We start from the raw sequence: 12,910 nt of genomic DNA on the forward strand, positions 1-12,910 counted from the left end.
CTGGGGGCAGAGCATGGCCAGGCAGAGCCCCACGTAGCAATATATATCGAATTTATTTACATTCAGGTCCGGCAGCCCCCCCGCCTGCGGCACCGCTATGTACATAAGGCCAAGTGTAAATACTTGAATGCACTTAATACAGAATTAAAAAAACGGTCTTTACACAACACGGCACGGGGCCCCACACGCAGACAGCACGACGGCACCGCACGCTCGACGCACACCCAGTGCCCCCCGGTCCCCCACCATGGGGCTGTGGGATGCCCAGGGTGGCAGCACTGGGGGGTCCTGACTGCCGTGGGACACAGGCATCCCTGTCTCACAAGGGGATCGGGCAGCCCTTGCCGTGGGCTGTGGGGCAGCGGGAGCCTGGGGGCCGGCCGGGGCCCCCGCTGCCCCATGGCGGTGGTCCCCCAGGAAAGGGGTTGTGCCTCCATCCCCACCATGCTCAGCACTCGGCCTCGGAGACGGCGAAGAGGGCACTGTCCTGCTTGCCTACCTCGGCCACGGCGGCAGCCAGCTGAGAGAGGTTGCCATTGGGGAAGTGCCGCGCTTCCCAGAGGTTGAGGATCATGGCTGTGGGGCTGGGCTTTGAGGCGAAGAAGCTGAGATGGCTGGAAGGGGGTGAAGAGAGGGACCACATCAGGGCAGAGGGGTGGCTCCGCTTACCAGGACCAGCCCCATGCTGGCCTCACCGCGGGCACCATCGCACTCCCAAGGTCCTGCAGCATTCCAGCATCCATAGCTGCAGGATGAGCCCAGAAATCCCCCGTCCCCATCCACCATGACACCTCATCCCCAGCCCTGTCCCCGTCCCAAACCAACCTGTCGAGGTTGAGCTTCTGGGCCAGCATCCTCCAATCGGCTCCCCGGGTGCCCGGCGGGTCCAGGCTGCTGATGATCTTCTGGCGGATGAGGAAGGGGATCTTGAAGGCACTGGGGCCCACGAGGGCCGGGGCGCCCACCTCGCTGTCAGGGACCAGCCAGTCCGAAAACCTCGTGTCCTAGGGCAGAGCAGCAGGGGGGTGATGTGAGCCCATCCTGGGGTCACCCCCAGGAGCCCCCCAGCCCTGCCCTCACCTTGGCGATGTTGAAGTTGACGGTGAAGCTCTGCCCATCACCCTCCACCTGCCAGACCCAGATCTTGCAGGCCAGCTCACAGGTGCTGGGGCTCAGGCGCTCCAAGGTGAAGGTGCAGTGCAGGAAGGGCTGCAGCCCGCTCCAGATGTGGTAGAAAGGGATCTCCTGTGGTGGGATGATGGTGGGAAGGAGTCAGAGTGGCAGAGACACTGTCCCCATCCCCAGCTGCCAGCTGGGCTCCCCACCTGGTAACTGGCGAGCAACTTGCTCTTCCAGAGGGAGCTGGGCATGTCGTGGATGGAGAGGCGCAGGTTGTGGTAGCTGTCCTTGAAGTGCAGCACCCGGGGGGCTCCGATCAGCTGCCCCCCCAGCTGCTTCTCCAGCTGGATCACCTCCTGCCGGCACAGCAGCGGTCAGGCAGCAGATGCTGCACCCTGGGAGCACATCCCTCGCTCTGAGCCGGGATACGGGAGGGTTACATGGGGACCCCCCGGTACCTTGAGGGTGTCCTGGGTGTCGCTGAGGCAGTAGACGCGGATGTTGTACTCGAGCGAGGGGCAGGCGGCCGGTGCAAACAGGACCAGCTTGAGGCGCTTGGAGGCCGCCATGCTGAGGGACTCCCCAACCAGGGCAAAGCGCCCCAGCTGCTCCGTGAAGATGTAGCAGGCCTGCGCTTCCAGCTGGCAGTAGTACAGCTCCGTGCACGGCTCCGCGCCCAGCTGCAGCACGTCCTGCGGCACCCAGAGACACGCACCACGGCCATGGGCATCCCCCCTCCAGCACCCACCCTGGAACGCCCCGTGCCCGGCAGACGCTCACCTCCCACGTGCCCTCACACGACTGCTTCTTCAGCCGGATGCTCCAGTTCTCGGCGCTGGCCTCCACGCAGTGACCCATGGCCAGGATGGCAGGGCGGGTGAGGAGCACCCCAGGAGGGCCGCAGCTGACGATGGGGCTCAGCAGTGTCTGGCAGCCGGCGAGGGGCAGCCTGTACCGTAGGGGCAGGTGAAGCAGGAATATCCCAGCCCAGCAGCCCCGGGCCCTGGCAGCCCCAGCACCTACCTCACCTCCTCCTGCTTGTGCAGGGTCAGGTAGACCTCGTAGATCTTCCCCCGTGGGATGGCATCGGGTGGGATGAGCAGGCTGATCCCTGGTGGTGGGGTGCAAGCAGGGATGAGCCCATGGGGACCCGCCTGTGCCAGGTGATGCTCTGGCACCCTGCTCCCCCTCCCCACCCCGTACCTGTGTTGGGGATCATGAGCCGCCCCCCCAGGAAGTTGAAGGTGCCGTAGGCCATGTTGTTGGTGCCGCGGGGCAGGGAGCGGAAGTAGCTCTGTGTGGAGAGCCGGGCCACGAAGTCGGCGCCTTCGGCAGCGGGCGAGCTGTGGTGCAGCGTGTGCCGCCCGGCGCCCAGCGGGCTCAGCAGGTGCCCGTTGGGCAGCTGGAGCTTGGCCGGGCCGTCCTGGCGTGGGCACAGCGAGCCCTGGTATGTCATGGTGGTGGTGCTGAGGTCAGGCTGGATGGTGAGCAGGCTGGGGTTGTCTGCGGCACAAAGCGAGGGACCGTGGCACAGGGTATGGGGGGGGACAGGTTGAAGACCAGATCCTGAGGGGCACCGTATCCTGGCATGGGTGCACAGCCCCGTCCCTGGAGCCTTCACTCACCGGCCTTGCTGGGCTTGATGCTGACGGGCTGGAAGCCAGCAGTGAGGATGGAGGAGTCGGCCACATCAGCGTCCAGGCCCCCCTTCTTGCGGCAGTACACCAACACCCCCACCAGCAGCAGCAGCACCAGGCACACAGCCACTGCCACCAGCCCCACGTACAGCGCCACGTCCTCCGCACCAGAGGCAGCTGTGGTGGGGTAGGGCATCAGCACCCACCAGCACCCCCATCGCCTATCCCAGGGGACAGCCCCGCTGCCCCTGCCGCACTCACCATGGCTGCAGAGCTCGGAGGTGCAGTTGCGGGTGTCCAGCTCTGGGCCGTGGCAATCCTGGCCCCCGTTGCGCGGCGCTGGCTCCGAGCACTCCCGGCTACGCCAGTGGGTGCACTCGGCCCCGCACACCGACCACTTGCTCCACTCTGACCAGGCACCATCCACTGCGGGCACAGCCTGGGTCAGCGCCCCACCGCCATCCCCTCCCCTGCCCCGGGGCCGCAGACACGGACACACAGGGGGTGTGAGGACGAGACAGCCGGGGCGGGAGGACGGGGACTGGGCTGGGTGCAGCGGGGAGTGCAGCATCGGCATGGGGGGGGGGCATTGGCGATGCCCGGGCAGGCGGGTACCTGGACAGAGGGTGGTGCAGGCGGTTTTCTGCACGTTTTGGCCCTCACAGAAAGCCCCCCCGTTGAGGGGCGTGGGATTGGTGCACGTCCGGCTCCGCTTCTGCCAGCCCCGTCCACAGCTGGTGCTGCAGCCCGACCACTGTGTCCACGTTGACCAGCCGCCGTTCACTGGGTGGAGAGGGACCCGTCAGCGCCCCGCCGGCATGGGGATACGGGGAGGGACAGGACGGGGAGGGTGACACTGGGGCAGCATGGTGGGGACAGGCGCGGTGGGGCCTTACCATAGACAGTGATGGCAGCGGATGCACTGCGGCGACGGGCCACGATGTTTTTGGCCACGCAGGTGTAGTTGGCGGTGTCGGCCAGGCGGGCCTGCCGCAGCACCAGGCTGTGCTCTGGCGTTACATAGACATTGGCGTCCAGCGCCGGATCCACAAGCTCCTCGTTGCGCAGCCACTCCACCTGTGGGGCATGGGGACATCACTGGGTCACCCCCTCGGTGTCCCTGTGGGGAAGGGGCACCCTCAGCCACATCCTGCCCTGCTAGAGTGCAGGGGCTCACCTCGGCCGGGGGGATGCCCTCGGGAGGGCGGCACGGCAGCACAATGCCCTGCTCGATGGAGACCTCCCTGGCAGTCGGCTCCTGCTCAAAGTTCTTGCGCAGATCTGGGGAGGCACAGGGGTGAAGTGGGGGAACTGAGGCCAGCGCCCCACACCTCATCCAGGCACCCACAGACACTCACAGGCGATGCGCACGAACGCCTTCTGGCTCTTGGTGGTGCCGGAGGAGCTCCAGGCCACGCACTGGCACCAGTACTCCTCCAGCCCAAAGATCTTCTCCACTTGCTGGCGGGTGACCTCGATGCGCACCTCCATCACCGGCAGCCCTGCCACCAGTGGGCAGCATGTCAGCACCGGGAGGGATGCCCATCAGCCCAGCTCCATGTGACCCCCCCACATGTCCCCATGACCACGGCTGCTTTCATCCCTCGCGCTGGTGCTCACCGGTGCCGCGGTCAGTGCTGTGCTGCATGATGTGGTCACCCTGGTGCACCCACTCCCCGTTGCACTTGAAGTAGATCTGGGTGGCAGGGGTGGCACGGCAGGCCAAGCTCACTGCCTTGTTCTTCACGATGTAGACGTCCTCCGGCTCCAGCTGGAAGTGCGGCAGCAGGTCCGGGGACGCACCAGACACCGGGTTGGCCACGGTCGCGCTTTGCTGAGCACCTGCAGGGAGATGGGGGCTCGGACACCTCCACTGTGCCCAGGCTGGATGATCACCCATACCGGTGTGCCCCTGTGCCCGTGTCTCTGTGCATCACCACCGTCCCCCCCTTTGCTGCCATGCGGCAGCCCCCTCCTGTCCCTGCCATCCATCAGGGAGAGCAGCAGCACAGTGGCTGTGCCCGCTGAACCCGCACCGATCCCTCATGTCCACACTTAACGCTAATGAAAAGGAAATGTAGTGTGACCAACAAGGGCCATCACTCACGCCTCCCAGGGCGCCCACTGCCACCGCTCCCCGGCACACTGCAAGGTGCAGGCCAGGGGCTGCATCCTGCCCCAGGTGCCCTGGAGCGGCACAGGGATGCAGAGTGAATGGAGGGGTGCACGGCACATGCTCTGGGGACACTGGCACCCACCTGGGAGCAGGCACAGGCATGGCACATGGGGGCTGGCTGTCCCCTGTGTTTCTGGGCTGCACACACATCCTTTGGGGCGTCAGGCATCCCCCAGCTTTGCTTGGGGGCTGTGGGTGCCATGCAGCAGGGGCCAGAAGCACTGCATGTGGCACAGACCCACAGTGCCCATGTCTCCAGCCCATTCATGGCCGGGTGCCCCTGCTCCCTCACCCCACTGGCTCCTGCTGCAGAAGGAGTTAATAAACCAGGGCCCTAAATAAGCATTTGATTAACAAACGATAAAATAGCGATTGTGTCACTGAATGAAGCTGTAATTGCTGCTGCTAATTGGCTGGTTAGGATTTAATAAGCAATTAAATGGGATGGAATGCGCAGTAATTAAGTGCCTTCGTTTGGCAACCACTCGCCCACGGGACCCCCACTGCCCATGGTGCCCACCCAGGCTGGCTCTCGCTTGCACAACAGACTTGGGGACACAGGGGACATGGGGGACACGGAGCTCCCTGGGCCCTGGCTGAGCACCCCAGTGGAGGATCTTGCTCACAGCAGCCAGATCAGGAGCCTTTGAGCCAGGGAGCAGGTGCCGAGCGAGCCACCGCGGTGCCCGCCGGGACGGGCAAGGTGCGGCAGCTAATTTACACGGGGAAGATAAACGGCAACCATAATGCGCCGGTTATTACCCCATCAGCACTTTTACAATGTCGCTGGCAATTAATTTAATTAAAACCCCTGTCGGGGATACAGAGGCATTTCATATTTCACTGGTTTAACGACCCCCTCAGACACAGCCCGGGGCCGGCCCAGGGGTCACGGCGCGGACAGGCGCTGCAGTCCCCAGCGCGGTGCAGGGCCCGGTGCCGGCTGCGGCACGGCTCAGCACACCACCCGTGGCTCTCACTGCTGTGCCTCCCACTCAGGCATCCCTGGGTGTCCACACTAGTCTGTGGGTCTCCACGCTGTGCCAGTCAGGGGCTGGGATGGGAAAAGACAATCCAATTTATCCATTAAGTACCAGGTTCACCGCTGCACAGCACCGCTGCTGCCTCCCACTCGGGCATGCTGGGTGAACGTTAACGGGGGAGCAGTGCTGGGGACTGGCCTTGTAATCACACATGAAATGAGTACAGCAATCGCTGAGCTGTGTGTCTATCACCATGGAAGCGTGGGGGCCAGCAGCGATGGGTGGAGGAGGCAGGATGTTAATTGAGTCCCCCAGCACCCACTCAACCAGGTACTGGGGGTGTTTTGGGTAAAGTGGGACCACAGGCAGCAAATGAAGCTGGGGACAAGCAGTGAGCATCAGAGCAGGGGGCCTGCCAGGTACCCCCACAGATGCCATGCTGCTGCTGGGCACTGTGTGGGACACTGTGGGGCTCCACATTGTGGTGTGGTCATGGCATGGCTGGGAGGCTGGAGCTGGTCTGGAGCCCCTGTGATGGAGTGGAAGGGCTGTGGTCTGAGTGCTCCATGCACTACAGGCACCCCATCCATGATGGGTACCCCATCCATGACAGAGTCTCCATCCATGATGGGCAGCCCATGCACTGTGGGCACTGCATGCACAATGGCCACCCCATGCACCCTGTAGCCACCCCATGCAGCACAGCTATGCCAACCACCCATGCTGTGGGCACCCCAAACCCCATAAGTGCCTCTATCTCTGCAGGCCATGCTACGCACCATGGACACCCCATGGCTTGTGGTCCCCCCCCACACCATGGCCACCACATGCAGTGTGGGCACCCCCCACGCTGCAGACGCCCCACGCAGCGTGGGCACCCGGAAACGTGGGCAGTGGCCCCCCACGTGTGCAGGCTCCCGCATCGGCCTCGCGCTCACCTGCTGCTGCGTTGCCATGGAAACAGGCAAGATGCTTATGTCACCTTGGCAAAGGGAACCGGGAACTTCGGCGGGGATAGGGGACGGGGACTGGGGGGGTGGCAGAGAGCTGGGTTCCACTCAGCCCCAGGACCCCGTGCCGGAGCAGGGGCACAGCCTGGCCGGGGGTTCTTGCAGCAGCTGAAGGGCTAATAGGGAGTGCGGTTTGCTCCAGCGCCGATAAATCACGGCTGGTAAAGCCAGTGCATTAAGCAGGGCTTTATCATCAATTATTGCTTGCCCACGTGGGCTAACGAGGGCACTGGCAGCCCTGCCGAAGGGGCAGGGTGCTCGGGCTGGGAGCAGGGCTGCAGCACCCACCTCGGGATGCAGAGGGGTTGGGGACACCCTGTGATGGGCTCCAAGTACTCCCCTTCAACCCAGCACTGCCGGACCCCCAGCAGCTCCCGGTCTCCCTCCCCATGCACAGAACACCCCTGCTCTCTGTGCCCCACAGCTGCTGCCATCCCAAGTGGCCACCAGCCCCTCACTGCAGCACGTAGGTCCCCCAGCATCAGAAACAGCAGGTGTACTGGTGTTACTGGGCAGGGAGAGACTGCAGGACACTGCACTGCCTAGCACTGGGGCACTGCCAGGACCCACTGGGCAGCAGCCTGGTCCTTCTCAAGGGGCTGATCCTGCCCCTGGTGCGGGTACCACACTCCCGGCAGTGCTGAGAGCAGCACTCTGGCACCTCGGTGCCTGCCGCGGGGAGACACCGGGAAGGTCAGCGTGTTCTTGGCGAGTAGAGGCTGCCCGCGGGCGGCTGCGGCAGTGCCAGTGCCAGCACCGGCACACCAGTGTGTGCCCGCTCAGGAGGGAGCAGGCAGCTGCTGTACCATGGCTCGGCTCTGCCCGAATGCTGCTGCCCAGCTGAACCCAGCACGTCGTCCATCCCCAGCCTCCCCCTGCCTGATGCCGGCCACCTCGGGAGTCCCTGCAGTGGGGTTGGGACCTCGATGCCAGCACGTGCCTCTGCTGCCGTGCCCCCCTCCTGCGGATCCCCCCTAATCCCTGTGGGATTTGCAGCCGGTAGGTTCAATCCCAGCTGGCGGCTCATCCATCGCACCCGCGCCAGACCCGGCACACCATAAACATGAAAGATTTCCTTGCACCTCCCAGTGCCCGGCCTGTGCTCCGGCAGCAGGTAATTAAGGCAGTAATTGCTGATGATTGCCATGGCCTAAACGAGGGCAGGGTGGGTGTCAAGGGGAGGGCAGAGAATGCCCGGCTGTGCTCAGGGGAGCTGGGGGTGCCAGCCCTGCCTGCCGAGGAGTCCCTGCTGCCGCAGAGCATAGAGAAAAGGAGCTGGCACAACACACTGCAATCATAAAGCTTGTCTGAGGCTTTGAGCCGGCCACCATCCTGCCAGGAGAGGCTGGCTCTGAGCCACAACGAACCGGTGCTGCCCCCGGGAGACCCCCAAACAGGGGACACAGCATTGCCTTGCACTGCTCAGCTGCCTGTGGCTGCTCCAACACTCACCTGGGGTATCTGAGCATAGGCAAACACTCCCACTGCACCCACGTTCCCACCCCATGCAGCCCCCCGGTGACGCCAGGCGGGTGCCAGTGCCAGGCCCAGCTGGGCAGGGAGCCAGCAGGGTCGGATGCCAGCGCTGGGCAGCAGGGCCTGGCTCCCGGCCAGTCTGGCGTGTGGTGAGCACTGGGGACTATGTGATGATGGGCACAGCGTGCCAATGCATCCCCCATGTCCAACAGCCACAGCGCCTCCGCCTGTCCCAGGGCCATGCCCCCAATTTCCCAGTGTGTCCCCTCAAGCCGGATGCTGTCCTGGTCCCTATGTGTGTGCCTCACACGTGCCAGACCCATGGCCATGGCAGAGGCTGGATGGGGCGGTGGGGCTGGTGGGTGCTGGTCTCCCAGCAAGCGCATGGCAGCGTCTGGGCGCTGATTAAGCGAGTGCTCATTATGAATGAATTAGTCGGGCGGGCTTGCATGACAATGGAGCTGCCTAATTACGGATCTGAGCTGATGCCGCTCTCCCCATTGCACTCAATTAGTATGTGCTGGGGCAGGCAGGGTTCCCTGTGCCCTCATCCCGCCTCAGTGCCCTAGCTATGCCCATGCTACCCTGTGCCCAGGGTCTGGGGACAACGGAGCCAGCAAAGGCAGCCGGGGGTGGCAGCCCCTCCACAGGGACCAGCTCTGCCTGCCTGGGGGGTACTGGCCCCGGCACACAGTTCTGGGCACCCTTTTCCAGGCACCAATGGAATAGGACCCCTCTCAGCACTATAGAACACACAGAGCCCTGTTCCGCACCAGTCCTGGGTGCCTGCTGAGCCCCACAGCCCCCCAGACCCAGCATGCACACAGGACCTGTGCCAGCCATGCCAGCCCATCAGCAGCACTGCACAGGGAGAGGGTCCTGTCCTGGCTCCAGATCAGTGGGGTATGAGGGGTGCCCCAGCCCAGCCTAGCAGTGGGATGGGGGGGGGGGGTGGGGGTGTGGATGGATAGGATTGGCCCAGACCTGCATGCTGGGGTACTGAGCCAGGGGAGCTGAGTGGTTTCCTGTCTCTCCTTTAACTGACAGTGAAGAGCAAATGCTCCCGCCGAGCCCTGGCCCCGCTGGGAGGAGTGTCAAGGTGACCCTCAGCCCTGTATCCCTGCTGGAGCAGGGATGGGAGATGGTTGGGGTGCTGGGAAGGCCCCTCCAGCCACACAACAGTCCTGGGTGCTGAAGTCCAGCCCTGAAGCCTCTTCCCCTCCTACCCATGGGTGCACGCAGTGGTGACAGCAGCCTCATGAAGGGCTGGCTGGAGAGGGACCCAAGACTCCCACCCTGTGAGCAGGAGCCCCAGGCAGGGCAGGGTTTGTAGGGGCCAGGGTAAGCTGTGATCTGCCTGACACCCATCTGGGAGCAGCACCCATAGAGCAGGCAGGCGGCAGGGCCAAGGGCTACTTGACAACTGGTTGAAGATGGGGTCCCAGTGTGGCCAGCCTGCCGCCAACCCACCTCAGCCTGCCCATAGGCAGACACACAGTACACGGAGCAGTGATGGTGCTGACATCAAGGGTGCAGGAAATGCACAGCGCACCGTCCCCATGCCATCATCCCTCAGACACTGGCACCATTCCCAGTGTAGCCCTGGGCACCGCTGTCCACTCAGGTGAGACAAGCATCAGCTTTACCCATGGCTGTGAGGTTCCGCAGTGGCTCTGGGGGTGCCCAGCCCCTGCCAGCACCACCGGAGCTCGATCACCTCTTGCTGGCACCTGCCAGGCCCTCCACAGTTTGCTGTAGTGCCAGCCCCGTGTGGCACTGGGCCAGAACAAACAGCCCTGGGCAGGCTGCGTCTGCCGCGTGCTTGTGCTGACAGCCGGCACAGCGGCTTCCCAGCCACGCAGCAAGTGCCAGTGCTGCCCGTCACCCTCTGCCCTCCTGCTCGCCTGCACAGGCTCCACTGTCCAGTCAGGCACAGGGTGTGGGGTGCTGATGTGATGCAGTGACCTGGGTGCCAGGCTGTGGGGCACCAGGTTGTGGGTACAGTGGTTGGGGGCTGCCTGCTGGAGCCTGAGGCTCCCCAGCAGTGCAGTGAAGCTGGTGGCAGAGCAGTGAGAGCAGAACACATGGCCCCGGCCAGAAGAGCTGCAGCAGGAGCTAGTGTGGGGGCAAGGGGCAAGCCTGGAGGCAGGAGATGCTCTAGGGCCTTCTCCTTGGCATCTGGCAGCACTGGGCCAGGGGTAACTCTGGGGCAGAACCCTGCCCCTCTACCTGTGCCCACCCTCCAGAGCAGCAGTCGAGAGGGGCAGCCACTGAGTCTCGGGTGCTCAACCCGCTCTGCTGCCCATGGGTGAGCCTCAGCTCTCACTGCCGTTCCCCTGCGGGCACCCGCAGCAGAGCAGGCAGCCCACAGAGGGAATGCTGCTCCACAGCTGCAGGCAGGGGCCCTGCGCCTGGACAGCCAGGTTCCCCTGTGTCCAACGTGCGCGTCAGTGCCCCCAGAAGCAGGGGTCCCTGCCCTGCCGTGCCATGCCGTGCCGTGCCATACCAGGCTGCAGCAGCACCCGGTGCGCAGAGGCCCGAGCCGAGCAGTGGCCGCGCCGGTGGCTGGGCTCAGTCTCGCCGCGGCCGGCTGTGAGCTGCCTGCCAAGCGATGGGAACCAGCTCCCGCACAGCACTGCCCCGAACCGCGCTGGCACCGCCGGCCCCCCCCACACCTCCCGCCGCAGAGCCGGTGTGGGATGATGTGGTGCACCCCACGTCCCACTGCCCCCCAGCTCCATCCATCCCCACGGCCCCGCGAGTGCCATGGAGACAGCAGCGCTCCATGCTGGGGGTCGGTACCCGCAGCACCCTCCATGTCGGGGGGTGCCCACTCACCGCGCCGGCTCTGCAGTGTCCCCCTGCAGACGGGGCCATGCTGGGAGCTCTGGGCGAGGGGTCCCCAGGGGTGCCCGGACGGGAAAAACGGGTGCGGGGAGCATGGGGGATGCAGCCGCGCTGGGTGCCCGCCCGGCGCACCGAGGCCAGGCACCGGGGACGTCTCCGGTGCTGAAAGACGGGGTGTCCCCACCAGGACCCCCGCAGAGCGCGCGTCCAGCCCCTCGCAACTCCCCGCCCCCAGCCCGGTCCTTTGTCTGCAGCCGCCACTTCCAGGCTGCCGTGACACCTGCCCGCAGCCGCCAGCCCCGGGCACCCCCCGCACCCCCGGCTCCCGGTCCGGCAGCCGGTGCCGCTCAGCCCCGGGGGTTCGGCCAAACAGCTCCCCCACCCGCCGGGTCCTGCCCGATGAGGAGGAACGGGGGGCAGGCGGGCTCCGGACCGTCCGCGTCTGCAGCAACACCGATGCAGCCCCGCAAACCCCCCACGCAATGGCCACCCCCGCGACGTGACAGCAGCTCTCCAGAGCATCCCGTCACCACGGTCCCTCGTGTCCCGGCCAGGTGATGGGGACGGAAGGGACCCCGTGCCGGCGGCAGGGATGCTGTGTGTGGGGCAGAGTCCCCGTGCGTGGGGCTGGAACCCCATCCGCGGAGCAGCTCCGCTGTGGACACCCGTGCCCAGGGCTGGCAGGGCCCCGGGGGAGCGGAGCCTTCCCGGCGAGGCGGCGAGTGCCAGCCCCGCCAGTGAGGGCAGCGTCCGCGATCCAGCGTCGGCTGGGCACGGGTGTGCGGCCGTCCGTGGGCACGGGGGGGGGCGGCGGTACCTGCCGAGGGACAGGGGCACGCCCCCCGCCCGGGAGGGCACCCCGCGGACCCCCCGGTACCCCACAGCCGACCGGGTACCCCGCACAGAGAACGACTCTCGGGAGGGCACCGGCTGCCCGCAGGACGCCCGCCGCCGCCGGCGCCGCTCCCCGGGTGACCTTGTCCAGCCCCCGGTGCCAGTTTCCCGCCGCACTCCCACCCCCCCATCCCGCCCGGATGCCGGTGCCCGCGGGGGGCGCGCGGTGACTCACCGGCGGCGGCGAGGAGGGCAGCGGCGAGCAGGGCACCGAGCGGCCCCGGCGCGGCGGTGGTGGCGGCGGCGGCGGCGGGGGCCCGGCGGCGGCGCGGCCGCGCACCCATGGCGCGCCCCGCGGAGCGCTGCGGGGCGAGGGAGCAGGGCGGGCCGCGCTCCGCGGTGCCCTCAGCGGGCCATGGCGCCACCGGCCCCCGCCACCGCCACCGGCCCGGCCCCGCCGCTGCTGCCGCCCGCCGCCGCGCCGCTCCGCTCCGCCCGGGCGCCGCCAATGCGGGGCGACGAGCGCGGACCCGCCCGCGGAAGGGACGGCGCAACAGCTGGGCGCGCCCCCGCCGCCGCCCCCCGCCCCGCACCGCCGGCACCGCACCCCCCCGGCTGCATCTCCCGTCCGCATCCCGCCCCGGACAGGCGCGGGAGGTCCGCAGCCCCGGTTCGCTTCGCCCGGGCAAGGTGCCACCCCCACGGCATGGCATCATCCCCAGGGACATCCTTCCCCCCCCCCCGGACGGCACTCCCCACGCACCCCTTTGTGCCCCTCATCCCTGCTGCAGACCTGCGCCAAGTGATGCCCAGGGTTCTCCCAGCCCA

General features: G+C 66.4%; 1 protein-coding gene across 2 annotated transcripts; it reads right to left on the bottom strand.

Moving 5' to 3' along the window:
- Positions 1 to 34: 34 nt before the first annotated feature.
- UNC5A (unc-5 netrin receptor A) lies at positions 35 to 12,426 on the bottom strand. Of its 2 annotated transcripts, XM_057412020.1 has the most exons (16): positions 12,318 to 12,426; positions 4,377 to 4,598; positions 4,115 to 4,258; positions 3,934 to 4,037; positions 3,653 to 3,833; positions 3,372 to 3,539; positions 3,018 to 3,182; positions 2,745 to 2,933; positions 2,323 to 2,622; positions 2,143 to 2,230; positions 1,900 to 2,068; positions 1,578 to 1,811; positions 1,326 to 1,475; positions 1,081 to 1,245; positions 826 to 1,004; positions 35 to 614 (listed from the first exon to the last, which is right to left on the bottom strand). In XM_057412020.1, exons 1-16 carry the CDS (start codon positions 12,424 to 12,426, stop codon positions 449 to 451), a joined length of 2,733 nt encoding a protein of 910 aa, XP_057268003.1. In that variant the 3' UTR covers positions 35 to 448. The 2 variants fall into 2 exon arrangements, with proteins under 2 accessions (XP_057268003.1, XP_057268004.1); XM_057412021.1 differs by lacking the exons at positions 3,372 to 3,539; positions 12,318 to 12,426 and having other exon boundaries at positions 4,377 to 5,144.
- Between the last annotated feature and the right edge of the window lie 484 nt (positions 12,427 to 12,910).

This window comes from Pezoporus wallicus, unplaced genomic scaffold, assembly GCF_028554395.1.
Source record: "Pezoporus wallicus isolate ANWC-B61680 ecotype Strahan unplaced genomic scaffold, APGP_CSIRO_Pwel_v1 contig_6354, whole genome shotgun sequence".
NCBI lineage: Eukaryota > Metazoa > Chordata > Aves > Psittaciformes > Psittacidae > Pezoporus > Pezoporus wallicus.